The sequence below is a fragment of the Oncorhynchus keta genome, chromosome 18 (genome assembly GCF_023373465.1).
Source record: "Oncorhynchus keta strain PuntledgeMale-10-30-2019 chromosome 18, Oket_V2, whole genome shotgun sequence".
Taxonomy (NCBI): Eukaryota; Metazoa; Chordata; class Actinopteri; order Salmoniformes; family Salmonidae; genus Oncorhynchus; species Oncorhynchus keta.
The window spans coordinates 1,714,837-1,737,822 of NC_068438.1; the positions used below are offsets into that span (position 1 = coordinate 1,714,837).

Sequence of the window (22,986 nt, forward strand, 5' to 3'; positions counted from 1 at the left end):
CACTTTAAATAATGTCACATTAATGATGTTTACATATCTTACATTACTCATATCATATGTACAGTATATACTGTATGTTATACCATCTATTGCACCTTGCCTATGCCACTCAGCCATCGCTCATCCATATATTTATATGTATATATTCACATACACTCCTTTAGATTTGTGTGTATTAGGTAGTTGTTGGGGAATTGTTAGATTACTTTTTAGATATTACTGCACTGTTGGAACTAGAACAAGCACAAGCATTTCTCTACACTTGCATTAGCATCTGCTAACAATGTGGATGTGACCAATAACATTTGATTGAATTTGATTTGATGGTTCTCTATGTCTTTACATGTTTATAATCCACATGGTGTGATTAGTGGTTTCCATAAAGTTATTACCCCCCTAAACCTGATTCTGAAATGACCTTTATGATCTTTCTTACCACTTTATTACAAATAGAAAATGAAAAATGGATTGGTGATGGCTAGAAGACCGGTGACGTTGACTGCCGAACACCGCCCGAACAAGGAGAGTTACACAGAGTTACACCCCCCACCCCCGGCCCCGGGGACGCCAGGCGATCCGGACGGAGACGGTGGAACTCCCGCAGCCTTGAAGGGTCCAACACGTCCCCCACCGGAACCCAGCATCTCTCCTCTGGACCATACCCCTCCCAGCCCACTCCCTTGGCTGAGAAGCAACCACACACATGAATGGGCTCAGGATGCTTTACTGTTGGCATGACACAGGACTGATGGTAGCGCTCATCTTGTCTTCTCCGGACAAGATTTTTTCCGGATGCACCAAACAATCGGAAAGGGGATTCAGAGAAAATGACTTTACCCCAGTCCTCAGCAGTCCAATCCCTGTACATTTTGCAGAATATCAGTCTGTCCCTGATGTTTTTCCTGGAGAGAAGTGGCTTCTTTGCTGCCCTTCTTGACATCCGGCCATCCTCCAAAAGTCTTTGCCTCACTGTTTGTGCAGATGCACTCACACCTGCCTGCTGCCATTCCTGAGAAAGCTCTATACTGGTGGTGCCCCGATCCCTCAGCTGAATCAACTTTAAGAGACGGTACTGGCACTTGCTGGACTTTCTTGGGCACCCTGAAGCCTTCTTCACAACAATTGAACCGCTCTCCTTGAAGTTCTTGATGATCCGATAAATGGTTGATTTAGGTGCAATCTTTCTGGCAGCAATATCCTTGCCTGTGAAGCCCTTTTTGTGCAAAGCAATGATGACGGCATGCATTTCCTTGCAGGTAACCATGATTGACAGAGGAAGAACAATGATTCCAAGCACCACCCTCCTTTTGAAGCTTCCAATCTGTTATTCGAACTCAATCAGCATGACAGAGTGATCTCCAGCTTTGTCCTCGTCAACACTGACACCTGTGTTGACGAGAGAATTACTGACATGTCAGCTGGTCCTTTTGTGGCAGGACTCAAACAATCTTCAAAATGTTCTTACATTTCATATTTTGGTGCCTCTAGGACAATTCAGAAAGCTGATTGAGGACCTTTTTACTGACTAATGTGTTTTTTTTATGACCCTGTTTGTCTTTGCATTTTGCAAATGCTTCGATTTTGTATTTATATTTCGATGTGTGTATTTTCTGATATCTGTAAAATAGACCTTGGTCTCAGTCAGACTCCCTGTTAAAATAAAGTCAAAATAAAATAAAGTATATTTTTTATTGTTACAGAAGTGTACAGAACACAAGTACAGTATACATCACAAAAGCAGTAGTATTTACAGGTGAAACAGTCCCTACAGAAGCTTTACAAATATTCAGTTACATGCATAGTCCAACATTAAATTTAAAACATGAAAATACAATCTTACAAGCACGAGCAAAGCTCCACTTGCACTATGTACAGTACAAATGCAACGGAGTTAAAATAGTTTCTCATATTCATAAATATTTCTATTACACTTTATAGGTCATAAAATGTGCATGCTTGGCAGTTTTAACAGACAAAATAAATGTTCTTATTCTCTTTCTATAAAAACTAGTCAGTTGAAAGCATATTCATTTCATGTAAATATAATTAAAATTTAAGCAAAATAGCTATAGCATAGAAAGGTAACATTTGTAAATAATATTTTAAGTACTAGCTAGCCCAATGCGGTATCTAGGTCCTCGAGACAGTAGATCTGCAGCATATCAGAGTAGTTGAGCGTGTATCTACACTGCCTTGCGGAAAGTATTCAGACACCTTGACTTTTTCCACATTTGTGTTACGTTACAGCATTATACCAAATGTATGAAATAAAAAAAAATCCTCAGCAACCTACAGACAATACCCCATAATGACAAAGTGAAAACAGGTTTTTAGAAATGTTTGCAAATGTATTAAAAATAAAATGTATTAAAAACCTTACATAAGTATTCAGACCCTTTGCTATTAGGCTCAAAATTGAGCTCAGGTGCATCCTGTTTTCATTGATCATGAGCTGCAAAATCTGGACCCCTACAAATCAGCCGGGCTAGACGATCTGGACCCTCTCTTTCTAAAATTATCTGCGGAAATTGTTGCAACCCCTATTACTAGCCTGTTCAACCTCTCTTTCGTATCGTCTGAGATTCCCAAAGATTGGAAAGCTGCCACGGTCATCCCCCTCTTCAAAGGGGGAGACACTCTAGACCCAAACTGCTACAGATATATATATATATATATATATCCTACCCTGCATCTCTAAGGTCTTCGAAAGCTAAGTAAACAAACAGATTACTGACCATTTTGAATCACATCGTACCTTCTCCGCTATGCAATCTGGTTTCCGAGCTGGTCATGGGTGCACCTCAGCCACGCTCAAGGTCCTTAACGATATCATAACCGCCATCGATAAGAGACATTACTGTGCAGCTGTATTCATCGACCTGGCCAAGGCTTTCGACTCTGTCAATCACCACATTCTTATTGGCAGACTTGGTTGGCAGACTTATTGGCAGCCTTGGTTTCTCAAATGATTGCCTCGCCTTGTTCACCAACTACTTTTCTGATAAAGCTCAGTGTGTCAAATCGGAGGGCCTGTTGTCCGGACCTCTGGCAGTCTCTATGGGGGTGCCACAGGGTTCAATTCTCGGGCCGACTCTCTTCTCTGTAGACATCAATGATGTCGCTCTTGCTGCTGGTGATTCTCTGATCCACCTCTACGCAGACGACACCATTCTGTATACTTCTGGCCCTTCATTGGACACTGCGTTAACTAACCTCCATATGAGCTTCAATACCATACAACTCTCCTTCCGTGGCCTCCAACTGCTCTTAAAACGCAAATAAAACTAAATGCATGCTATTCAACCGATCATTGCCCGCACCTGCCCGCCCGTCCAGCATCACTACCCTGGACGGCTCTGGATAACTACAAATACCTAGGTGTCTAGCTAGACTGTAAACTCTCCTTCCAGACTTACATTAAGCATCTCCAATCAAACATTAAATCTAGAATCGGCTTCCTATTTCGCAACAAAGCTTTCTTCACTCATGCTGCCAAACATATCCTCGTAAAACTGACCATCCTACAGATTCTTGACTAGCCTCCAACACTCTACTCAGCAAACTGGATGCAGTCTATCACAGTGCCATCCATTTTGTCACCAAAGCCCCATATACTACCCGTCACTGCGACCTGTACGCTCACATTGGCTGGCCCTCGCTTCATACTCGTTGCCAAACCCACTGGCTACAGGTTATCTACAAAGTCTCTGCTAGGTAAAGCCCCACCCTATCTCAGCTCGCTGGTCACCATAGCAGCACCCACTCATACCTGCTGGAGTGCGTGCTATGAGTCACTCGTCACCCCCAAAGCCAATTCCTCCTTTCCTTCCAGTTCTCTGCTGCCACTGACTGGAACGAACTGCAAAAATCACTGAAGCTGGAGATTCCCATCTCCCTCACTAGCTTTAAGAACCAGCTGTCAGAGCAGCTCACAGATCACTGCACCTGTTCATAGCCCATCTGTATCTATCTACCTCATCCCCATACTGTATTTATTTATTTTGCTCCTTTTGCACCACAGTATCTCTACTTGCACATCCATCTTTTGCACATCTACCATTCCAGTGTTTAATTGCCATATTGTAATTACTTCGTCACCATGGCCTATTTATTGCCTTAACTCCCTTATTTGACCTAATTTGCACTCACTGTATATAGACTTTACATTTTTTTTCTACTGTATTATTGACTGTATATTTTGTTAATTCTATGTGTAACTGTGTTGTTGTATGTGTCAAACTGCTATGCTTTATCTTGGCCAGGTCGCAGTTGCAAATGAGAACTTGTTCTCAACTAGCCTACCTGGTTAAATAAAGGTGAAATAAAATAATAATAATAATAAATCATCCTTGAGATGTTTCTACAACTTGATTGGAGTCCACCTGTGGTAAATTCAATTGATTGGACATGATTTGGAAAGTCACACACCTGTCTCTATAAGGTCCCACAGTGGACATTGCATGTCAGAGCAAAAACCAAGCCATGAGGTCAAAGGAATTGTCCATAGAGCTCTGAGACAGGATTGTTTTGAGGCACAGGTCTGGGGAAGGTTACCAAACTGAATAATCGGGGAGGAGGGCCTTGATCAGGGAGGTGACCAAGAACCTGATGGTCACTCTGACAGAGCTCGAGAGTTCCTCTGCGGAGATGGGAGAACCTTCCAGAAGGACAACCATCTCTGCAACACTCCACCAATCAGGGCTTTATGGTAGAGTGGCCAGACGGAAGCCACTCCTCAGTAAAAGGCACAGGACAGCCAGCTTGGAGTTAGCACCTAAAGACGTCTGATGAAACCAAGATTGAAATCATTGGCCTGAATGCCAAGCAACACGTCTGGAGACAACCTGGCACCTTCCCTACGATGAAGCATGGTGGTGACAGCATCATGCGGTGGGGATGTTTTTCATCCACAGGGACTGGGAGATTAGTCAGGATCGAGGGAAAGATGAACGGAGCAAAGACAGAGAGACCCTTGATGAAAGCCTGCTCCAGAGCGCGTAGGACCTCAGACTGGGGAGTAGGTTCACCTTCCAACAGGACAACGACCCTAAGCGCACAGACAAGACAAAGCAAGAGTGGCTTCGGGACACGTCTCTGAATGTCCTATAGTGGCCCAGCCAGAGCCTGGACTTGAACCCGATCAAACATCTCTGGAGAGACCTGAAACTAGCTGTGCAGCAACACTCCCCATCCATCCTGACAGAATTTGAGAGGATCTGCAGAGAAAAATGGGAGAAACTCCCAAAATACAGGTGTGCCAAGCTTGTAGCATCATACCCAAAAAGACCCAAGGTTTTAATTGCTGCCAAAGGTGCTTCAACAAAGTACTGAGTAAAGGGTCTGAATACTTATGTAAATGTGAAATTTCAGGGTTAAAAAAAATAAGTAATTAGCAAACATTTCTAAAAGCCTGTTTTTGCTTTGACATTATGGGGTATTGTGTGTAGATTGATGAGGGAAAAAAAAATCAATGCAATACATTTTAGAAGGCTGTAACAACAAAATGTGGAAAAAGGGGTCTAAATACAATCCGATAGATATATGTATATACCGTATGTCTGTGCTTTGCAGTGTTAATGGATTGTAGTCTGGTTACAGTCAGTTTCACATAAACACACAGGCTCTCTATTTCAAAATATTCAGCATAATTTTGCCTGCAATCCATAATATTCAAGTAGCGAAAAGCACTAAAATAAAATAAAAAACACATTTTTTCATGATACAGTAGTCTTCACAGAAGTCTTTCACTTCTGTGAAGCATTGCACATTTTCCCTTAAATGTAAAATAACAGATACTCAGCAGAATAAAAAGTTAATTGTAACTTTGGTATGTCTTCTGTTAGACGTGAAAGCCATTGAACTCAGTAGCAAGTGGCCGCTGTGTGATGTTATCCAGAAATATTAGTGCAATAAAAGCTCATGTTTGTTTCTAAGAGCAAAGTTGTGCTTCATCACTTTCACTCCCACAGTATTGCTGCACATATGGTGAGCTGAATAGTGGTACATCCTTAGGGCCCCCTGCTCTGAGAAGGGACACAAGGAGAGAGCTAGCTGTGACCACGGTAACCATAGCAGCATACCCAGGGTAGGATTAGGTTGGAGGGCTGGAGCAGCGCACAGGACAGGGGCTGAGGATGGAGGCTGTAGCTGAGATCATGATGGGGGTATAGGGCTGAGGCAGGTCAGTGACCTGCGGCTAGGGCTAGGCCGAAGGCTGGGGCTAATGTATAGGGCTGGTGTTGGGGCTAGAGCAGGGCAGTGAACTGGTGCTAAGGCTGGGGGCTCAGTTTGGGCTGGGACTGGGGCCTGGAGTCAGGCACAGCATTCCTCCTGAGTGTCAGAGACTGGAGCCAGACACACCGGAGTCTGGGAGAAAGGTCGTAAAGGCTCGGTATCCCTGGGCCCGACGTATCATGTCCCTGATCTCCCCGTTGAGCTCCATCAGCTTGACACAGATCTCCGAGAGGTCCTGCTTGGAGCCCACCAGTGCAAAGGTGCCCATCTGGCCCAGCGTCTGGTATCTGAAGTAGATGTTCAGCAACGTCTGTGTCTCGTCCTCTGAGCTGCTGCCGAAAATGTCACTGGGCCACACCCTCCTTCAGACAAAATAAGCAGTTACCATCATGAACCTGAATTATATGCATCTCAACTATGTAACACTTTCTAATACTTTTCTTAAAAGCTTAATAAATTACTTCTAAACTAAACTTACAAGTAAGTATTATTTATAAGCATGATAAGAATTACCATTCCTAATTATGTAACCGCTCTTTCAGATTGTAATGGAAACCCAGCTAAATTGTGGAAAACTGTACAATTCCTTTAGGGTTCTACTTCCTTTCTGCCACAACAAATTAATTCAGACACTGGCCTCATTAAGGAAAACAATACTATCATTGATGCATTTAATCGCCATTTTATTTCAGCGGGTCACCATTTTATCTCTTTAAAATAACTTCGAAGCATATTCACTATGATATTGTGATGGATGCTGATAAGGAAAACTTGCTGAATCAGATAAATGACAGTCAAAGCTTTTTTAGACCATTTACAAATGTTTGCTTTACTAGCAAACGACAACAAGAAATCCACAGGGGCCGACCAATTGGATCCTGGTCTGCTTAAGTATGCAGCGCCCATCATTGTTGGTGAAATAGCACACATGTTTTATTTAACAGTGCTACCAGCAAATATTCCGAAAGTATGGAAATCAGCTCGTGCTTCCAATCCATAAGGGCAAGGATAGTAGTGATCTTAATACTTATCGCCCCATTTCAAGGCTTTCTTGTCCAGCTTAGATTCTTGAATCCTTAGAAAATGTAAAACTTTTGCAAATGTATTTTTAATGTAAACCAATTATGGTTTAGGCCTGGGCATAGCACTATCACAGCAACCACTTTAGTTATTAATGATCTTGTCAATGCTTTAGTCACTAAAATGAAATGTGCTGCTTTGTTTGTGGACCTGTAAAATAAGTTGTCCTCGATAGGTCTGATCTCTCACGTCTGTTCATGGTTTCATGATTGCCTTAGTGTGATTACCTTAGTGACAGAACTCAGGCCAATCGTGATTGATGGGGTTGAGTCTGAACTTCTTGAAACGCATAAGGGTGTACCCGTAGGTGTTGATTTTGAGACCTGTTCACTATTTATATAAAACACCATTGGTCAATCTGTTAAAAATGTTTAACATCATCTATATGCGGATGATACTATTATGTATGCCATTGCCCAGACTGTTTATCTGGCTGTGTCAAAACTAGGGTCAGATTTGATTTCTATGCGGGAATCCCTTGCCGATTTTTAAAACCTGTGTTAAATACAGGCAAAACGGAATACATGTTTTGAAACTCTAGTAAGAATGTTTCAGATGAATTACATGTTCAATCATTAGATGGTCTCCAATTGAACGTGTTCCCGCATATAAATATTTAGGCGTTTAGATTGACGTGGATTTGACGTTTAAAACATAAATGAGCTGGTTAAAAGGATCAGACCCTTTTTTCAGTTTTTGCCTAAAATGACATATCCTAATCTGACTGCCTGTCGCTCAGGACTTGAAGCAAGGATATGCATATTCTTGATACCATTTGAAAGGAAACACTTTGAAGTTTGTGGAAATGTGAAATGAATGTAGGAGAATATAACACATTCGATCTGGTAAAAGATGATACAAAGAAAAAACATGCGTTTTGTTTTGTACCATCTTTGAAATGCAAGAGAAAAGGCCATAATGTATTATTCCAGCCCAGGCACAATTTAGATTTTGGCCAAAAGATGGCAGCAGTTTATGTGCAAAGTTTTTGACTGATCCAATAAAACCTTGCATTTCTGTTCAACATTTTGTATCAAGACTGCCCAAATCTACCTAATTGGTTTATTATATTATTATTTATAACTTTTCAAGTTCATAACTGTGCACTCACCTCAAACAATATGGTATTCTTCACTGTAATATCTACTCTAAATTGGACAGTGCAGTTAGATTAACAAGAATGTAAGCTTTCTGCCAATATCAGATATGACTGTGTCCTGGGAAATGTTCTTGTTATTTACAACCTCATGCTAATCGCATTAGCCTACGTTAGCTCAACCGCCCCGTGGGGGACCCACCGATCCTGTAGACGTTTTAAGAAGCTAAGATTTAAATGTGGCTTTTTCTACAGAAACAGAGTGTGCCTTTTTCTAAGAAGTACGAAGCAGCTTATTCAGTCAACCTCCTTTACCTGTTGTTGGTTATGGTGATATTATTTATCAAAGTGCAGCTGCTACTACTCTCCTTTGGATGCCATCTACCATAGTGCCCTTCGTCTTGTTACAGGTGACAGTTCTGATACTCATCACTCTATCAAAAGGTTGGACTTCGCTAAGGACCTGTAGATTACTCCTTTTTTGTTTACAAGGCTCTACTTCATAAACTTCTGTCTTATCCAACTTTGCTGTTGAAGTATAGACACCCGAGCTGCCTAACCCGTTCACAGGATCGGTTAACTTGTAAGGTTTCTAGGGTCTTTACCAAATTAGGTAAATCTGCTTTTAGTTTTAATATACCGTATTGCTGGGGGAAAAATAGAAACCATTTCATCATGATGTTCTTGTGTCGTTCGGGCAATTAAAGGATAGATTGGGGACTTAATTGTGGAGGAATGCAACTGTTTTTTTCTGGATGATTTGTGATGTATTATGTGCTTACCATGACTGAGTTTTTCTATTTTAATGTGCACACATATATACAGTACCAGTCAAAAGTTTGGACACACCTACTCATTCAAGGGTTTTTCTTTATTTGTAATATTTTCTACATTGTAGAATACTAGTGAAGACATCAAAACTATGAAATAACACATATGGAATCATGTAGTAACCAAAAAAGTGTTAAACAAATGTAAATATATTTTAGTAGCCACCCTATGCCTTGATGACAGCTTTACACACTCTTGGTATTCTCTCAACCAGCTTCATGTGGTACGCATTTCAATTAACAGGTGTGCCTTGTTGAAAGTTAACTTCTTGGATATAGGGGGCGCTATTTTAATTTTTGGATGAAAAACGTTCCCGTTTTAAACAAGATATGTTGTCACGAAAAGATGCCCGACTATGCATATAATTGACAGCTTTGGAAAGAAAACCCTCTGATGTTTCCAAAACTGCAAAGATATTGTCTGTGAGTGCCACAGAACTGACGTTACAGAAAAAACCCAGATAAAAATACAATCAGGAAGTGCCGCATTTTTTGAAGCCGCCTCATGGCAATGACTCCTTATATGGCTGTGGAGGAGCTAGGAGTCAGCTTACCTTTTCCACAAGGTGTCTGCAGCATTGTGACATATTTGTAGGCATATCATTGGAAGATTGACCATAAGACACTACATCTACCAGGTGGTCGCTTGGTGTCCTCCGTCGCAATTATTGCGTAATCTCCAGCTGCAGTATTTTTCCGTTTGCCTCGGATGAGAAACCGACTGATTTGATTGCCAGGAATGATTTTTCATCGAATAGAATTGTGAAAAAGACCTTGAGGTTTGATTCTAAACAACGTTTGCCATGTTTCTGTAGATATTATGGAGCTAATTTGGAAAAATGTTTGGCATTGTGTTGACTGCATTTGTTTGTTTTTTCTTAGCCAAACGTGATGAACAAAACGGAGCCATTTCTCTTACACAAATAATATTTTTGGAAAAAATGAACATTTGCTATCTAACTGAAAGTCTCGTCATTGAAAACATCCGATGTTCTTCAAAGGTAAATTATTTTATTTGAATGCTTTTCTTGTTTTTGTGAAAATGTTGCCTGCTGAATGCTAGGCTTAATGCTATGCTTGGCTATCAATACTCTTACACAAATGCTTGTGTTGCTTTGGTTAAAGCATATTTTTAAAATCTGAGATGACAGTGTTGTTAACAAAAGGCTAAGCTTGTGTTTCAATGTATTTATTTCATTTCATTTGCAATTTTCATGAATAGGAAACGTTGCGTTATGGTAATGAGCTTGAGGCTATGATTACGCTCCCGGATACGGGATTGCTCGACGCTAGAGGTTAATTTGCTGAATTTTTTCCTTCTTAATTTCAGCCAATGTGTTGTGACAAGGTAGGGTTGGTATACAGAAGATGGTCTTTTACCAAATAGGGCTAAGTACATTGGCTCAAGTCCATTGATAACATTGGCAAGAACAGCTCAAATATGCAAAGAAAAACAACAGTCCCTCATTACTTTAAGACATGAAGGTCAGTCAATTCGGAACATTTCAAGAACTTTTAAAGTTTCCTCAAGTGCAGTCGCAAAAATCATCAAGCTCTATGATGAAACTGGCTCTCATGAGGACCGCCACAGGAAAGGAAGACCCAGAGGTAAACTGCTGCAGAGGATAAGTTCATTAGAGTTACCAGCCTCAGAGTTCAAGTAACAGACACATCTCAACATCAACTGTTCAGAGGAGACTGCGTAAATCGGACCATCATGGTCAAATTTCTGCAAAGAAACCACTATTATAGGACACCAATAAGAAGAAGAAGAGACTTGCTTGGGCCAAGAAACATGAGCAATGGACATTAGACCAGTGGAATTGTGTAAGGGCAATTTGAAGGAGAAGAAGAAGGAGAGTGATAAGTGCTGCATCAGATGACTTGGCCTCCACAATCACCCGAACTCAACCCAATTTAGATGGACCACAGAGTGAAGGAAATGCAGCTAACAACTGCTCAGCATGTGTCAACTCCTTCAAGACTGTTGGAAAAGCATTCCAGGTGAAGCTGGTTGAGAGAATGCCAAGAGTGTGCAAAGCCATCATCAAGGCAAAGGGTGGCTACTTTGAATAATCTAAAATATATTTTGATTTGTTTAACACATTTTTTGGTTACTACATTATTCCATGTGTGTTATTTCATAGTTTTGATGTATTCACTGTTATTCTACAATGCAGAAAATAGTAAAAATGAAGAAAAACCCTGGAATGAGTAGGTATGATTTAGATGTATTGTAAATGTATGCATGCATGTATGCATGCATGTATGTATATGTATGTATATGTATATGTATGCATGTATGTATGTATATATATACACACACACACAGTTGAAATCGGAAGTTTACATACACCTCAGCCAAATACATTTAAACTCAGTTTTTCACAATTACTGACATTTAATCCAAGTAAAAATTTCCCTGTGTTAGGTCAGTTAGGATTAACACTTTATTATAAGGATTAACACTTTATTATAAGAATGTTTAATGTCAGAATAATAGTAGAGAGAATTATTTATTTCAGCTTTTATTTCTTTCATCACATTCCCAGTGGGTCAGAAGTTTACATACACTCAATTAGTATTTGGTAGCATTGCCTTTAAATGGTTTAATTTGGGTCAAACATTTTGGGTAGCCTTCCACAAGCTTCCCACAATAAGTTGGGTGAATTTTTTTCCATTCCTCCTGACAGAGCTGGTGTAACTGAGTCATAGGCCTTCTTGTTCGCACATGCCTTTTCAGTTCTGCCCACAAATGTTCTATAGGATGAGGTCAAGGCTTTGTTATGGCCACTCCAATACCTTTACTTTGTTGTCCTTATGCCATTTTCCACAACTTTGGAAGTATGCTTGGGGTCATTGTCCATTTGGAAGACCCATTTGCGACTAGGCTTTAACTTCCTGACTGATGTCTTGAGATGTTGCTTCAATGTTCCCACATAATTTTCCTTCCTCATAAAGCCATCTATTTTGTGAAGTGCACCAGTCACTCCTGCAGCAAAGCACCCCCACAACATGATGCTACCCCCATGCTTCACGGTTGGGATGGTGTTCTTCAGCTTACAAGCCTCCCCGTTTTTTCCTTTAAACATAACCATGGTTATCATGGCCAAACAGTTCTATTTTTGCTTCACCAGACAAGAGGACATTTCTCCAAAAAGTGCTATCTTTGTCCCCATGTGCAGTTGCAAACTGTAGTCCGGCGATTTTATGGTGGTTTTGGAGCAGTGGCTTCTTCCCTGTTGAGCGGCCTTTTAGGTTATGTCGATATAAGACTTGTTTTACTGTGGATATAGATACTTTTGTACCCATTTCCTCAAGCATCTTCACAAGGTCCTTTGCTGTTGTTCTGGGATTGATATGCATTTTTTGCACCAAAGTACGTTCATCTCTAGGAGACAGTACGTCTCTCCTCCCTGAGCGGTATGGCGGCTGCGTGGTCCCATGGTGTTTATACGTTTGGAAATTGATCCCAAGGATGAGCCAGACTTGTGGAGGTCTACAATTCTTTTTCTGAGGTCTTGGCTGATTTCTTTTGATTTTCCCATGACGTCAAACAAAGAGGCACTGAGTTTGAAGGTAGTCCTTGAAATACAGCCACAGGTACACCTCCAATTTACTCAAATGATGTCAATTGGCCTATCAGAAGCTTTTAAAGCCATGACATCATTTTCTGGAATTTTCAAAGCTGTTTAAAGGCACAGTCAACTTAGTGTATGTGAACTTCTGACCAACTGGAATTGTGATACAGTGAATTATAAGTGAAATAATCTGTCTGTAAACAACTGTTGGAAAAATTACTTGTATCATGCACAAAGTAGATGTCCTAACCGACTTGCCAAAACTATAGTTTGTGGTTGAAAAACTTGTTTTAATGACTCTAACCTAAGTGTTTGTAAACTTCCAACTTCAACACACACACATATACATATATATATAAAAATGTATTTTCAAACTGTATTATACCGTGTGCATTTGGAAAATAGACCTACGTCTCAATATGTCATCCCTGAGAAAATAAGGGTAAAATAAAATAAAAAGCATTTAGAACATTTGTAATAATTTAAGTATTTCCAAATCAACATTTAAGCATTATTATGGCTTTTTTCATTTACAATAATTTACAATATTAAGATTTATTTAGTACCAACAAGGTTCCCTCCCGAATAATCAGTTCAATGATCCAAAACGTCGGGAACACAACACACAAATAAAATGCAATACACATTTTCTCTTTTTACCTGCACTCGCGGATGTAGCGGATGGCTGTGGTGAACTCGTGGTTCTTCAGAGCTTCCAGGATGGCTTGTACAGCCGCCTCAGAGGAGAGGAAGGTGGGCTCAGAGGAGGAGGATGTCTCCTGGGCAGCCTGGAGGTCACTGGAGGTCACGGAGGCTGCTGCAGCCCGCAGACTGCCCTTCAGTTCATTCAGCTCTTTGGACATATTCATCAGCTGAGGGAGAGGAAGTGAGGTGGAGGTGAGTCGGACTCACGCTCTCGGGAGGACGTAGCCCCGCCTGTGACTTAAAATCACTGTCACCCTCGGCTCAAGAGGTAACTTCCTCTTGGCCTAATGGTTAAGACATGGTTTCCAGAGTGATCGAGGTTCAGATTCCACCATTCAGTCTTAAATGTGTCTCACTTGGTTAAGCATGGTGCTTGAAACTTTAGGGTCAGGGGTTCAATTCCCGATGGGGCCATGTATGCACACACTACTCTAAGTTGCTTTAGGTAAAAATGTCTGCTGACTGGCATATAAATATTATAATAATAAATGTAGTATTAATACATGCTCTTTACACATCAATAAACCCATGAGGTAGGGATAGAGAATCAATCTATTGCCTTAAAGGAAAAATCCACCCAAAACCACTCATTCATTAAATTTATAGTGTTAAAAATGAATATGTGAGAACAATCATTCTCATGAACATTATAATAAAGTTGGTAGCAACGTGGAATATCGTTGTGGAAATCTGTTGCAGCTCAAGTCGACTACAAAATCCACAATGCAATGCTCTCTCTATGGGCTGGCTGGCGAGCAAACATAGCTTCACACAGTGGTCGAAAAAAGTACTCCTTGAGTAAAAGTAAAGATACCTTTAGAAAATAGAAAATTACTAGTAAAAGTAAACCAGTAAAATACTACTTGAGTAAAAGTCGACAAGTATTTGGTTTTAAATATACTTATGAAAAGTAAATGCAATTGCTAAAATATACTTAAGTATCAAAAGTAAAATAATTCATAATTTCAAATTCATAATTCATTCCAAATTCAAGGTCACCCCCTCTCCTAGGGAGGGTGACATGTTTGATGCCAATATAACGCAGAGACGAAATCGAGTGGTTTGCCACAGGTACGCTCATCGACGAGATGCCGCACCCGACGGGGTAAGAAGAAACGACAATCAGAGGCAGAGGGGACTGTTCACACGGTGTGTGTCTTTAATTTATCAAGCAAGATATTGAGCCCTGCCCATGTCTCCTTGCTTAATAAAGGGTTATCTTTTGTGCTTACAACCCAGTGCAACGATTTTGATGTTAAGGTATGTTTAAGTTTTTTAGAAACATCCGTTTAAGGGAATACTTTAGCTCCCCTATTCCTGACATTTCTATTGAACCAGTAGGTTACTCTCCTGCACATACTCCGACTCCTTTTAGAAGCAAGAGTTATTTTATACCTCCAGCCAATCGCAATCACTCTATCGAGACATATTGCAGACTTGTTGAAAAAGATGTTGGACATCTCTTTAAGAACAAACAGGAGTCCAAATCTTTTCATAATTTACCAAAGGATGAAAAAGAAGCTTTGCTTGATTTACAATCCAATACGTCAGTCCTTAACCGCCCTGCTGTTAAGGGTGGGTCGGTTGTACTAATGGATAGGACAGTTTATGTAAATGAGAGTCATAGACAACTACTTGACAACACCTTTTACAAGATACTCAGAGGTAACCCCATTTCCATTTCAGAATACCATCTACACTGTCCTAGATGGGTATTTCAGTTCTGGTCAGATAACCAAAAAAGAACATTACTTTTTGGCTATTCAACACCCTAAAATTGCCACTTTCTATACTTTGCCTGAAATGACACAATTGTATAACATTGACACACAATGTTATAAGACAATGTTATAAAACCTCCAGGGTGCCCTATTGTATTGATGCAGTAACAGCCCCTACTGTAGCGGGCATTGTATGCAGTAACGGCCCCTATTGTAGAGGGCATTGATGCCGTAACGGCCCCTATTGTAGAGGGCATTGATGCAGTAACGGCCCCTATTGTAGAGGGCATTGATGCAGTAACGGCCCCTATTGTAGAGGGCATTGATGCAGTAACGGCCCCTATTGTAGAGGGCATTGATGCAGTAACGGCCCCTATTGTAGAGGGCATTGATGCAGTAACGGCCCCTATTGTAGCGGGCATTGATGCAGTAACGGCCCCTATTGTAGCGGGCATTGATGCAGTAACGGCCCCTATTGTAGCGGGCATTGATGCAGTAACGGCCCCTATTGTAGCGGGCATTGATGCAGTAACGGCCCCTCTATCTACTTCTGTTGACTTTTTTTATTAGACCACTCGCAGAACAGCTCCCCTCCTTTGTAAAGGACACCAGCAGTATGATCTCTATTATTGAATATATAATAATATATAATATATGCCATTTAGCAGACGCTTTTATCCAAAGCGACTTACAGTCATGTGTGCATACATTCTACGTATGGGTGGTCCCGGGGATTGAACCCACTACCCTGGCGTTACAAGCGCCATGCTCTACCAACTGAGCTACAGAAGGACCAATCTCTTGATCCTCTCCCTGAGAAAACCTTGTTAGTTAATTTTGATGTTGAGTCATTATACACAAATATTCCACACGAGGGCGGTAATTGAAGCTATGGAACATTTTCTTCTGAAACGTGACCCTAATGAATTACCTTCCAGTGCATGCATTATAACATTGGCTGAAATAGTACTCACACACAACTATCATGTTTCTAAATGTTTTCTTTATTCAGACGAAAGGATCCCCCATGGCTCCTCACTATGCTAATTTGTATGTGGTTTACATGGAGAAACAGTCTATTTTCAATCCTCTCAAAAATGTTTTCTTGCCTCACATCATTATTTAGAAACTGTATATTGATTATATTTTTGTTCTATGGAGGGGTGATGAAAAACAGCTCCAGGCGTTTTATGCTTTTCTTAACTCCTGTTCTGAACATTTGAGATTTACTATGCAATCTGATACACGTCAAATCAGTTTTCTTGATCTGCTGATCTTGTGTGAAGATAATGTTCTTTACAGGAAACCTACTGATCATAACAGTTTGTTGAGGGCTGACAGTTGTCACCCACTTCCCTTGAAAAATAGTTTGCCAGACAGCCAATTCTGTCGAATCAAACGAATTTTCAAAAAACATTCAGATTTTGACAGAAATATGGCTGAGACGAAAAGTAAATTCAAGGAGAGGGGGTACAAATGATCAGATTAATATTGCCATTGAGAAAAATCAAAACAAAATATGACCTTTTTCATGGTCAGTCCTTTCCTGCTTTTTAACTACCCGCTATTCTAAGTGCTCTGAACAAATTAAGGGAATTGCTAACAAACATTGGCACATTCTAAAATCCGATGATAGTCTCGGTAATGTGTTTTCGGGCCTTCCCTTGGTCGTATTCTCGCTGGGCAGAAATCTCAGAGACCAATTGGTAAACTCTGATTTACCACCCCAAGATATTCCTGAACAACCTCTATTTGCACCGCTACTGGATGGAAAATACAAGTGTACTGGCTGTGCTCAATGCAATGGAATCTTATAAATGTAGATCCTTCAAACACCCACAAACAGGGAAACAGATCCCAATCAAAGGTGTTATTACGTGCTCCACTAAGGCAGTTATTTATCTTCTAACTTGTCCTTGTGGTAAAAATTGTGGGTAAAACTAAGGCCGTGACCTTGATGATTTATTGTTAAAACGAGAGGCTGCCTGGATGTTTAATTTAAAGACCCTTGCTCCCTTCGGTCTAAAACGTAGACTTTGATCTGAAGCCATTCTTGTGATTAGTGACTTTGCCATTGTAATTGTTTGTAAGCTTGTGTAGTCTAAAATGAATCTATGATTGTATGCAATCCATGCGTTTTTTTTGCATGCTGTTCTTTGTATGCCTGTGTGTCTTTTGACACTATATAAACGAGTCACCCTGCAGTGTTTGTGATTATACCCCGATGAAGACAGCTTGCCTGTCAAAACATTGGTAATTACATTTTTGCATCTGAGCTCCTAGAGTGTGCGGCTCTCCTTTATTTTCTAGTTTTCCACTTCGCTAGCCAGCACCTCGCCTAAATAGGTGTGCGTTTCTTTTTCTTCTAGATTGCCTCATCCCTCTCAACCATACCATTTTTCAATTCCTCATCAATCCATGGGGATTCAACAGTTTTTACAGTAATTTTCTTAATGGGCTTATTAGTAACTGGAATAAGTATTTTCATAAATGTGTCAAGTGCAGCATCTGGTTGCTCCTCATTACACACCACAGACCAGCAAATAGTCTTTAGATCAGCAACCTAGGAATCAGTACAAAACTTATTGTATGACCTCTTATATATTATATTAGGCCCAGCCTTTGGAACATTGGTTTTCCTAGATACTACAATATTGTGTGTGATCACTACATCCGATGGATTTGAATGATGCTTTAAAGCAAACTTCTGCCGCATTTGTAAAAATGTGATCAATACATGTCGATGATTTAATTCCTTTGCTGTTTGTAATGACCGTGGTAGGTTGACTGACAACCTGAACCAGGTTGCAGGCACTGGTTACAGTTTGAAGCTTTTCTTGAGTGGGCAGCTTGATGAAAGACAGTCAATATTTAAATATACTTCTGTTGATATCACATACACTATCAAGCAAGCAATTCACGCATATTATCCAGATACTGACTGTTATCACTTGGTCTATAGCAGTTTCCTACAGGAATGGGCTTTAGGTGAGGGAGATGAACCTGTAGCCATACGCTTCAACAGTATTTAAAATAAGATCCTCTCTAAGCTTTACAGGAATGTGGTTCTGAATATTTTCATCAACACCTTCACCAATGGCATTTCTGTATTTTCTGTAGATGTTATAACCATTTATTGCTACCACTGTTGCAAAGGTATTACTTAAGTGAGTTTCATTCAGTGATAGTCAGAATATCTAGCAAGTTATTGATTTCATGTACCTTGTTTCTTAAGCTACATATGTTAATGTGCAGTGGTTCTTCCTTTAAAAGTTGAGTCATACCGCAGCACAGCTGTAAGGGTTTTCCTCCTCTTCGTCTGAAGAGGAGAGGCGAGAAGGATCGGAGGACCAATATGTGGCGTGGTAAGTGTCCATGGTTCTTTATCTAAACACATAAACTGAACACTCCATACAAAAACAATAAACGTAACCGAAATAACTGAAACCGAAACCAGTACCATGTGGTGTAAAACACAGACACGGAAACAATCACCCACAAACAAACAGTGAAACCCAGGCTACCTAAGTATGATTCTCAATCAGAGACAATTGACGACACCTGCCTCTGATTGAGAACCATACTAGGCCGAACACAGAAAAACAACCTAGACACACAAAACATAGAATGCCCACCCAGCTCACGCCCGGACCAACTAAAACAAACAATTAACACAATAACTAGGGTCAGAACGTGACAACAGCTTGCAGGATGCTGTGGAATGGTATGGCATGTTGGAGTGTATGACGTATTTTACTGTTAGCCATTGTTGCCATTAATGCTAGTTTGACCACCAGAGGGCATCTTTCAGAAGCTAAGTCATTGAAATGACATGGAGCTGTACTGTAGACCTAAGAGTCCTGTTGAATAATTAAACAATGAATAAACCGCAAAATGTCGGCGAAAGCGATTTAATTCACAATTTGACTATTTTTAATATTGGCTGTACTAGAGATTTTAAAACCTTTTTTATTATTACAACAAACTATATGGGATTGATTATAATTTATTTGTAAATGATTATTGTACTGCTGTTTATACTGTTAGAAATTTAGCGGAATTAAATTGATTACGGTGTTTGGTGTTTCTATTCAAAGAAAATCCAAAATGTATTTTACAGTAGCCTATGTAGGCATCAGGGTATCCGTTAGGAAAAATAAGGCGCTGTACAACATGACCGTTCGGAGTAGGCCTAGGCCACTAAGCGACTGAGTGAAGAGCAAAATAATCCTAACATTTCCACACCCTAATTGTAGGCTAACCAATACCCAAATTGAGATTCAGTGAAAAGAAGGGAAAAAAATCTGATTGATTGATCAAGACGAGTCCCTATGCTTGTCTCACAACTCACATGCGGGAAGGCTATTGCTTCAAATCCAATTATAACAATTGGACGACTTTGGGTGTTTCAGGAAGCAACAATTTGTTGAATTCGATTGCATTAGCATACTTTCTCCAATATTTCTGTCATTCAGTGATATTTATTCCCATAGTAACTCATATGTATCCATTCAGATGTGGTTAGAAAACAGTGCATGTGGTGGGCTATGCAAAGAGATGAAGTGACATGCCTCGCAAACATACAATAATACATTTAAAGTCCCTAAACTCGGCAAGAGTCTATCTGATAGCTTATATAGGGTGGATGGCTTCTTCTGTATTCCAATTGATTGGAAAGGCTTCTAAACCATTTACACCTGGTCCACAGCGTTGTTGCGTACATACAGGACCCTTTCACGCCATTCTCCGCCTGACTCTCTACCAATAACACCAGATTATTATTTCTATTGTTGTTATCTATTCAGTAACAATCCACCAGTAAATGCAACAAATAAAACTTACACTATTGTTTTAAATTCAATCAATCACTCTTCTTCATCATCCTCATCATTCAGTTCATTCAAATTAAATTGTAACATTTTGTCACTCCCGTTCAACAACTTGAATTTGCTTTTGCTCCAGAGGGATAACTTGAAATAACATGATATAGGTTAATTAAATATTCAAAAGTTAAAAAGTGACTATTTATTAGCGTAGGTCAAAAGTTTCAGAACACCTACTCTCATTCAAGGGTTTTTCTTTATGTTTACTATTTTCTTCATTGAAGGGGGATGATGCATTTTTCATTAGGGAAAATCTGAACTGTGATATTGAGTTATAAATGTCAAACTTTAGCGTATTTAAGCATGGAATACATTGCAAGGTTGACCTTTTTTGTCCATTAGGCTACACTTTACAATAGGACTCAACTCTGACTGACCGCAGCATCTATCGGTAGTTTAAACTGCGCACAAATTGGGGGATTTTTCACACCTAGCCGAGCTATTAGACTATCCTTTTGTAAATTAATGGTCTCCCTCCTATCGCAAAAGAGTCCTGCAACAGGCAAAAAAAACAACCAAAAAACCTTGAGTTAATACAATTCCGCAATTACACTTGACATGTTAACTGACGATAAAAAAAGGATACTTGTGCCTTACAGACAATTACATAAATGAAGAGTGGATATTATCAACCACGGAACGGGACAGTAAAAAGCTCAAAACCGGCTATTGTGAAATAATTGTTGATTTCCTCGATGGCTTCAAGATGTCTACTGTTCAACTGGTAATTATGTGATTCCAAAGGATAAAGCATCACCTTCAGAGGGATGTGTGGTTTTAGAGAGAAGCCAGCTCAGAGGCTGCTCCAAGATGCTGCCGGAAGAGAAGAGGTGTTCGGAGTGGACTTCTAGTCTGACTCAGGAGGCGTACACACCATTCACCGCTTCTGAGTATATTACTCGCTAATGTTCAGTCTCTGGACAATAAAGTAGACGAGCTCAGGGCGAGGATATCCTTCCAGAGAGACACCAGGGACTGTAACATACTCTGATTCACAGAATCATGGCTCTCTCCGGATACACTGTCCCCGTCCATACAGCCAGCTGGACAGGAATAAAGAACTCTCCGGGAAGAAGAAAGGCACTCCCGTATGTTTCATGATTAACTACTCATGACGTGATTGTGATAACATACAGGAACTCCAAGTCCTTTTGTTCACCCGACCTAGAATACCTCCCAATCAAATGCCGACCATATTACCTCCCAATATAAATATCTTCGGTTATAGTCACAGCCGTGTATATTCCCCTTAAGCCGGTACCACAAAATCCCTCAAGGAACTACACTGAACTATGTGCAAACTGGAAACCACATATCCCGAGGCCGTATTTATTGTAGTTGGGGATTTTAACGAAGCAAATTTGAGGAAAATGCTACCGAAGTTCTATCAGTACATTGCCTGTAGTACTCGCGCTGCTAAAAACACTCAATCACTGCTACTACAACTTTGGGGATGCCTACAGAGCCCTTCCCCGCCCTCCCTTCAGCAAATCAGATCATGACTTAATTTTGCTCATCCCTTCCTATAGGCAGAAACTCAAACAGGAAGTACCCGTGCTAAGGTCTATTCAACACTGGTCTGACCAATTGGAATACATGCTTCAAGATTGCTTTGATCAAGCGGACTGGGATATGTTCCGTATAGCCTCTGAGAATAACATTGATTTATACACTGACACGCTGAGTTCATCAGAAAGGGTTTAGGGGATGTTGTACCCACTGGGACTATTAAAACCTACCCAAACCAGGAACCATGGATAGATGGCAGCATTCATGCAAAATTGAAAGCTCGAACCACCGCATTCAACCATGGCGAGGTGACTGGGAATATGGCCGAATACAAACAGTGTAGTTATTCCCTCCGTAACGCAATCAAACAGGCAAAACGTCAGTACAGAGACAAAGTGGAGTCGTAATTCAACAGCTCAGACATAAGATGTATGTGGGGGGGGTCTACATACAATCAGAGGAAACCAGCCACGTTGCGGACACTGACAAGCTAAACAACTTCGCCCGCTTTGAGGGCAACCGTGCCACCGACCCGGCCCAAGGACTGTGGGCTCACTTTCTCTGTGCCAACGTAAGTAAGACATTTAAGCATGTTAACCCTTGCAAGGCTGCTGGCTCAGATGGCATACCTAGCCAGGTCCTCAGAGCATGTGTAGACCAGCTGGCTGGAGTGTTTACGGACATATTCAATCGCTCCCTATCCCAGTCTGTTATCCCCACATGCTTCAAGATGGCCACCATTGTTCCTGTATTCAAGAAAGCAAAGGTAACTGAACTAAATGACTATAGCCCTATAGCACTCACTTCTGTCATCAAGTCACCTCTACCTTACCTGACACCCTAGACCCACTTTAATTTGCTTAACACCCCAATAGATCCACAGACGATGGAATCGCCATCGCACTGCACACTGCCCTATCCCATCTGGAAAAGAGGAATATCTATGTAAGAATGCTGTTCATTGAGGGCTGCTGCCCTATATACATAGACATGAAATCACTGGCCACTTTAATACTGTTGACATATTTTGCATTACTCATCTCATATGTATATACTGTATTCTATCCTATTCTACTATATCTTAGTCTATGCCGCTCTGACATTGCTCGTACAAATATTTATATATTCTTAATTCCATTCCTTTACATTGTGTGTATCATTAGATATTACTGCACTGTTGGAGCTAGAAACATAAGCATTTCGCTAAACACATGTATGTGATAGTGTGGTGCAATGACAGAATGATGCAATCTGCTACAATCTGCCAACATCTACCTCAAACGGTCGCAACATAAAATTTCAGAACTTAATTGAAGATGTGTAGGTGTAGACCTTACAGCGAAATGC

At 40.5% G+C, this 22,986-nt stretch overlaps 1 protein-coding gene across 4 annotated transcripts in view; it reads right to left on the reverse strand.

Moving 5' to 3' along the window:
• Positions 1-1,675: 1,675 nt before the first annotated feature.
• LOC118397034 (protein furry homolog) overlaps positions 1,676-22,986 on the reverse strand; it is a 231,669-nt gene continuing 210,358 nt past the window's right edge. For all 4 annotated transcript variants that reach the window (XM_052467095.1, XM_052467092.1, XM_052467093.1 and 1 more), the window contains exons 62-63: positions 13,482-13,693; positions 1,676-6,596 (exon numbers count right to left, since the gene is read on the reverse strand). In XM_052467095.1, coding sequence (XP_052323055.1) covers positions 6,338-6,596; positions 13,482-13,693 — 471 coding nt within the window. In that variant the 3' untranslated portion in view covers positions 1,676-6,337. The remainder of the gene's footprint in view (positions 6,597-13,481; positions 13,694-22,986) is intronic.